General features: G+C 56.4%; 2 protein-coding genes across 2 annotated transcripts; one reads left to right on the forward strand and one right to left on the reverse strand.

Moving 5' to 3' along the window:
- Positions 1-5: 5 nt before the first annotated feature.
- Positions 6-3,499, forward strand: ENTPD7 (ectonucleoside triphosphate diphosphohydrolase 7; the record flags this gene model as incomplete). Its single annotated transcript, XM_009080823.1, has 9 exons — positions 6-151; positions 527-630; positions 704-760; positions 1,229-1,377; positions 1,461-1,624; positions 2,340-2,655; positions 2,731-2,816; positions 2,932-3,093; positions 3,271-3,499. Coding segments are annotated over 9 exons (1,413 nt in total), but the record flags the coding sequence as incomplete, so codon positions are not given.
- Positions 3,500-6,529: 3,030 nt separating this feature from the next.
- LOC103808061 (V-type proton ATPase subunit e 2) lies at positions 6,530-6,623 on the reverse strand (the record flags this gene model as incomplete). The annotated part of the gene is made up of 1 exon (XM_009080824.1): positions 6,530-6,623. A coding segment is annotated over one exon (94 nt), but the record flags the coding sequence as incomplete, so codon positions are not given.
- Positions 6,624-6,690: the final 67 nt, after the last annotated feature.

A 6,690-nucleotide genomic window follows, 5' to 3' on the forward strand; every position in this document is an offset into this window, starting at 1 on the left:
GCATTTCTGTGACTGCGGCAGACCCCGAGCAGGCTACCCCCTACCTGCGCCCTCTGCTCCGGTTCGCGGCAGCCCATGTCCCGGCTCGGAAGCACAAGGAAACGCCGCTGTACATCCTGTGCACGGCGGGAATGCGATTGCTGCCCGAGCGGTGAGTTACGGCCCTTGTCGGGCAAGCCAGGGATGCACTGGAGTCTCTCAGCCCCGAGGAGGGGCAAGACAGCTACCTTCTCTTGAGCCTAACGAAAGAACTGGGAATGCTGGGGGTGAATGGAGAAAGGAAAGGGCACATTGTTGGGGCAAGTGGTAAGGGATGCAGGAGGAGGGTTTGAGTATGCTGGGAGGAAGCTGAGAGGAGATGCTTTTACTGAGGATTTCAAACTAATTTCTCCAAAGCACGCTGGGTGCAGCAGCAGTGCTTGTGGGGCTGAACATGGGGTGTAGTACAGCGTGATTCCAGCTGTCTCTTCACCAGCATTGCTAGTGAAGGTCCCCCAACATCTGTCCCTCTCCTGCACCCCTTCAGGCAGCAAGCTGCAATCCTGGAGGACCTGGTGAGAAATGTGCCCCTGGAGTTTGATTTCCTCTTCTCCAAATCACATGCAGAAGTGATCTCAGGGAAACAGGAAGGTAGGAGCTGCCACAAAGCACTGCTTGGTTCTCTTTAGTATATTGTCTTAATGACCTTTTCTGTCTTGTACAGGTGTCTATGCTTGGATTGGCATCAACTTTGTCCTGGGACGGTTTGATCACGAGGACGGTGAGTCTGGCTGCTTGTAGAGCAGCTGGGAGGGTCTGACCAGAGTCATGCTGGACCTCGCCCCAGTACTAGAGCAACCTCTGGAGTATGCAGCAATGCCCGACCCCAGTCATATGCGTGAAACTCTCAAAGACTTGGGATCTAGAGGGGCACTTGTCCTTGTCACAGGGACAAGTAACAAGCCCCTGTGTGAGGGGGACATCTGCAGCATTTTGGGAGAAGAATCTGGGAGAGAGGATTTGTGATAGTGTTCATGGTGGCTTGCAGCAAGTGGGTGACTTGGGGGAACCTACAAAGCCAGAGTGTGTCTAGTCCTGATTGCCAGGACCCTCCACCCTGCAAGTGGTCCTTGGGGGCTGCTTGCAGGGGTGGAGAAGCCCCATGAGGTGGCTGTGGAGGGTAATAAAGAAGGGGAGAAGATGCTGCCCCAGGCCCTGCCCCTCACTGACATGCCATTATGGGTTGCAGAGGAGGATGCAGTGGTCACCGTAGCACTAGGGGACCAGGGGAAGTCCCTGGTTCGGAAACGAACGGTTGGGATCCTAGACATGGGAGGTGCCTCCCTGCAGATTGCCTATGAAGTGCCCGACTCCGGCGCCATCTCCTCCCCACAGCAGGTGCGTGTCTGGCCGGTTGGCCCCGAGAGCAGCCCCTATCTTCCCTGGGTTGCTGCTGATCATGGCCCTCTCTGCATCCCCAGGAGGAGGCTAAGAGCTTGCTGGCAGAATTCAACCTGGGCTGTGATGTGCAGCACACTGGCCACATGTACCGTGTCTACGTCAACACCTTCCTGGGCTTCGGGGGCAATTTTGCCCGGCAGCGCTATGAGGAGCTTGTGCTGAACCAAACCTATGAGCACAACCGGTATTGCTGCCTCACCTAATAGTGCCCCTTCTGGGGCATCGTGAAATGGGGTGCTGGTTCCTTCTTGCTGCCCTCTCCCCCTTGGATTTGCTTCAAGAGCTGCCTGTGGCAATAGCAGCTTACACAGCCACGCTGGCAGCAAGGCGCCTGAGCTGGCACAGGGTGCATGGGTGCTGCCCTTCTCCAAGCCTGGCTGACGTTATCAGTGCCACAACTCCCCGCCTTCCTTCTCCTCTCTTTGTGACAGGCTGTGGGGAGGCCCCTCTGCTGGCTTTTGGCTTTTCCTGCTCTGACTTCCCCTCCCTCTCCAGTACCGATTCACTCAGCACATCTTTCCATTGCATCCCCACCTCGAGCTCTCTGTCTCCTGTCTCCCCTTCCAAGAGCACTACCTGAAGCTGTCACCAAAGGTGGAGAGGCTTGGTGCCCAGGTACTCCTGTGCCGGGAGCAAATCCTGCCTCCAGATCCCCTGGGGCTGTGCAGGGGCACAGCTGGGTGGGTGGGCTGTGCCTTGTTGCACCCCACAGGTGCTCAGGCATGTAGTTGCGTGTCAGTGTGACAGATGTGGCGAGTTTGGCCTCGGCAGGAGGTGGCAGGGTACAAAGGGGCACAGGCTGGTTCGGTGCAGAGGGTATCCAGATGTGGGACCATGCTTTTGGGAGGTGGTATAGGACCCCCTATGCAATTGCTTTTCCTTTCTTGACTGTTTTCCAGCCTGCACAGCCAACAGACAGGGCTGAGCTCCAAGATGCCCTTCCTGGACCCTTGCTTGCCTGTGGGACTGGAGGACACAGTGGCAAAGGGTGGCCAAACCCTGTATGTGCGGGGACGAGGGGACTGGCAGGCCTGTGCGAAGTTGCTGCAGCCCCTCCTGGCAGGGTCCAATGGCAGCCAGGCCTCCCAAAAAAAAGCACCCATCGACTTCAGCAACAGCGAGTTTTATGGCTTCTCTGAGTTCTTCTACTGCACTGAGGATGTGCTGCGCCTGGGGGGCCAATACAATGCCCCTACCTTCACCTCTGCTGCTCAGGTGGGTGCAGCCCCAGCCCAGGGGGCTGGGAGTGAGGGCTGCTTCTCTGCTCTGAACCTCTACTTCTTTCCTCAGGAGTACTGCAGCCAGCGGTGGGAGGTGCTGACCCAGCGTTTCCGTGGTGGCCTCTACTCTGCCCACGCTGACCAGCACCGGCTGAAGTAAACGGGTTGGCTGGGAGGTGCCATGACTGGACCTCCTGGGGGCTTTCACTGTGGCAAGGGACTGGTACAGGTGGCAGTGTCTGACCCATACTCTTGTGTGCTGTACCTGCAGATACCAGTGCTTCAAATCAGCCTGGATGTACCAAATCCTTCATGAGGGCTTCCAGTTCCCGCTGGACTACCCTAGCCTGCGCACAGCCCAGCTGGTGTACGACCGGGAGGTGCAGTGGACGCTGGGAGCCATCCTCTACAAGACCCGATTTCTGCCACTCAGGTACCGTTGGCTCAGTGATGGCATCATGCAGGGAGGGGTGGTTGGGGAGGAGCAGGAGTAACTGCACCAGGTGAGGCCTCTGCCACCCCAGGATGGGACCAGCAGTACGGACCATGGCAGGATCCTGGCAGTACTCTACAGCAATCTCATGGCCAGTCCTGACATTCCTCTCCACAGGGATCTCCGTCAGGAGAGCATCCGGCAGGCACACACCTCCTGGCTGCGTCTCTCTTTTGTCTACAACCACTATATCTTCTTCGCCTGCATCCTGGTCGTAGTGTTGGCCATAGTCCTCTACCTCCTGCGGCTGCGCCGCATCCATCGCCGGCAGCTGCGCTTGGCCCAGCACTCGCTGCTCTGGCTGGACAAGGTGGTGGTGCCGCTGGGCCAGGGAAACGTGCCATGATGCCGCTGGTACCCACCACCCAGTTGCACCAGCAGAACCAGGACTCGCTGACAGCCTGGGTTCTGAGGGCTTGGACTCTTTCTTAAAGACCATCTCAAAATGTGCACTCCATCATCTTCACAGCAGTACCAGAGCCTATGGGCTGGGGCAGCTATGGACACTGGAGCTTTTCCCTCCAGCTTGCCCCAGTCCTAATCTTCGCATTCCTTGGCCTCTGGCCTTTGCCTTGCTACGTGGTGTAGAGCAAAGTCCTCAGTTGCCAGCGGGCTCAAGGCTGCAGCCCTGGCAGGTCTGAGAGATAACAGGACACTATTACTGAGGCAGTTGACCCAGGGCTGTGGCCTGAAGCACTGAGCCACCCCATAGAATCATTGAATCAACCTGTTTGGAAGAGACCTCAAAGATCATCGAGTCCAACCCTACTGTCGTTACTAGACCATGGCACTAAGTGCCACATCCAGTCTCATCTTGAAAACCTCCAGGGATGGTGAATCCACCACCTCCCTGGGCAGCCCATTCCAATGCCTGACTACTCTCTCTAAAAAAATCTCTTCCTAATATCCAACCTAAACCTCCCCTGGCAGAGCTTGAGTCTGTGCCCTCTTGTCCTACTGCTAGATGCCTGCAAGAAGAGACCAACTCCCACCTGACTACAACTTCCTTTCAGCTGGGGTTTACAGGGCAACCTGGTGAGGTTCTGTGGCTCATCACCTATAGTGACCTTCCTGCAGACCCTGACAAGCCCACGGGCTGGAGAACAGCAGTCACCAGCACAGTTACTGCAGGAACCAGGTGGGCCATGAGTTCCTGAGCTGCTCTGGCCAGCCTGGCCCCTGGAGCAATTCCTGAAGAGGTATCCTGCTCTTTGCTATGTCTTTCCCTCCTAGGACAATCCTCCTACAGTCCTACCCAACATCCCAGACTCAGCCCTGAGGGCTCAGGGATTGGTTCCTAAGGCACCACCAAAGTGGGCTGTCTCTCCTTTCGTACATTCCCTCCTGGGCACAAATGCCCCGTGGTGTCCCACACGTTAATCTGGCACTAGTACCAGGACCTATGGTTCTTTGCCCCATGAGTGCGGGCTGGGCCTGCCCATAGGAGAACCAACCACCTCAGTCCTGCCCAGCTCACTGCCCCACGACAGGTCTGGGCTGTGGCTCTGCACACAGGCACATGCCTTCCTCCCCTAGGACTGGAGCCTACAGATAATCCAATGAAGTTTGTAACTTTTTACTTGAACTCAGCTGTTCCCATTCCTGTAGCAATAAACAAACCTCTTGAGCCATCCAGCACTGGTCTTATTTCCTAGTGAGCAGCTCCCCAGCAGAGATGGCTCCTGGCTGGGGCATGGCTGGGGGGCTGCATGTCTGCACAACATTGTGCCACCGGGGTGAGATGATAGAGCTTTCTTGCCAGTATCATTTGATTGCAGCAGCACAGCTAAGCTCAACTGACCTGACAGCAGCAAGGAGAACTCTAATCCAAACCAGACTGTTGTGATCCTTGGAGACAGCATCCTTTGCTGCCCTGCTTCTAAGAGGAAAAGCCTGCCCACTCAGAGCCCCTGGAAGATGTTGGTCCCAGCTTTTTACCTTATTTCTGACTCCAGTCTTACAGAGATGCCTGGCAAAGAGGCCATGAAGCTGCTCCAGCTGCTGCAGAGCCATGGAGATGGCCTCAGCATGGCCACCTGCCATGAGAGACTGGGCAGGTACCTGGTTCTCTAGCACATGCTGTTCCCTACCTGTGACCCCAGTCCCACAAGATGAGTGCACAGGTGGCACCAAGGATAAAACTTTCCATGCATCAGTGTGCTGCCAACATCCTGCTCAACAGCTGAGGATCCCAGCCTTGTTCTCATGGTGCAAGAGCAGGGTTAGGGGGAAGGAAGGATGTCTCAATAAGGCCAAGACTGTTCCTCAGCCTCAAAAGCAGAGACAGCCTCCAGCATCACTTACTAGAAAACAGATTTATTTCCACAACACAAAATTAACAAACACAGACAAATAAATAAATAAATACAGTTAAATTATCTGATAAATAAGGGGAAACCTAAAACACAATGCCCTACTTGCTTCTGCTCAGAACATGGACCCATGTTGGTGTGGTGGAGATACCTAGACTGTACTGCAGCTCCCTTGCTGCTGAGGTGAGAAACAGCACCCCTTCCATTACCTCTAGCAGACTGCCAAGCAACAGACCCCAAGACTTGCCTTATCACACCCAAGTAGGTCTGCATGCTCCTCCAGGGTCAATTCTCCCTTCTCCCACCCACAGCCACAATCTGTCCTAGCAGGGACCACCCCCACAAGGGACTGACCATACCACAGAGGACATAACGACTCTTGCCTTTTCATACCGGGAGACAGCCAGTGGCTGAAATGACCAGGGCAACTAGTTGGGCAGCTTGGGATATGAGCAGGGGTTTCACTTGGGGGCTAGGGCTGAGCGTGCCGAGGGAGCAGGGCAAGCACTGCTGGGACAGGACCAGCTGGCAGCATACAGATCCCTCACAGGATGGTGTTCAGTGACTGCAGTATTTGGCCAGCTGAAGGGATCTCTCCCTGGCAGTATGGCTGCTCCTAGTGCTGGCTTACTAGGCCCTTGTCCAGGGGTGCTCCCTGCCCTGCTCAGGGGCCCAGCCATCAGTGGTGCAAGCTGCAGTGCTCCAGGTGCGCTGGGGCAGCGGGTCCAGCCTCTGTCCCAGCACCTCTGGGGACTGCCTGGTACAGGAAGGTAGAGGCTGGAACAGCTGCAAGAGCTGAGGGAGGGAGAAAGGAGAAGTTAGCACCAAATTGCACTCAAGAGGAATCTCCCACAGTGCAGAGCCCCATGCTGAGACCAGCTTACCACAGACACAACGCATAGAAGCCAAAGTATCTTCCCCAGCCCAGCAAGGGCTGCATGCAGCTCCCTCCCCAGCCAGACACAGGCATACAAGCAGGGACATCTGTGCTACCCCAGCCCTCTGCCCACTCACGGTGACAGGTTTGGGGGGGTCACTGTCGAGGCGCCGGCTCCAGGCACTGCTCACTCCCAGAGGAAACGCACGTACCAGATGGTCTCGTTCTTCAGCTGCGGCCCAAACAGGGGGTTGGCCTGGGCCAGGATAGCGATGAGCCAGCTGCAAAGGAACCCAACTTGCCGTCAGCCCCGGTGGCACAGGAGCGGAGCCCCGGGGGCGGCAGGCT

This window comes from Acanthisitta chloris, unplaced genomic scaffold (genome assembly GCF_000695815.1).
Source record: "Acanthisitta chloris isolate BGI_N310 unplaced genomic scaffold, ASM69581v1 scaffold24868, whole genome shotgun sequence".
NCBI classification, from domain to species: Eukaryota; Metazoa; Chordata; class Aves; order Passeriformes; family Acanthisittidae; genus Acanthisitta; species Acanthisitta chloris.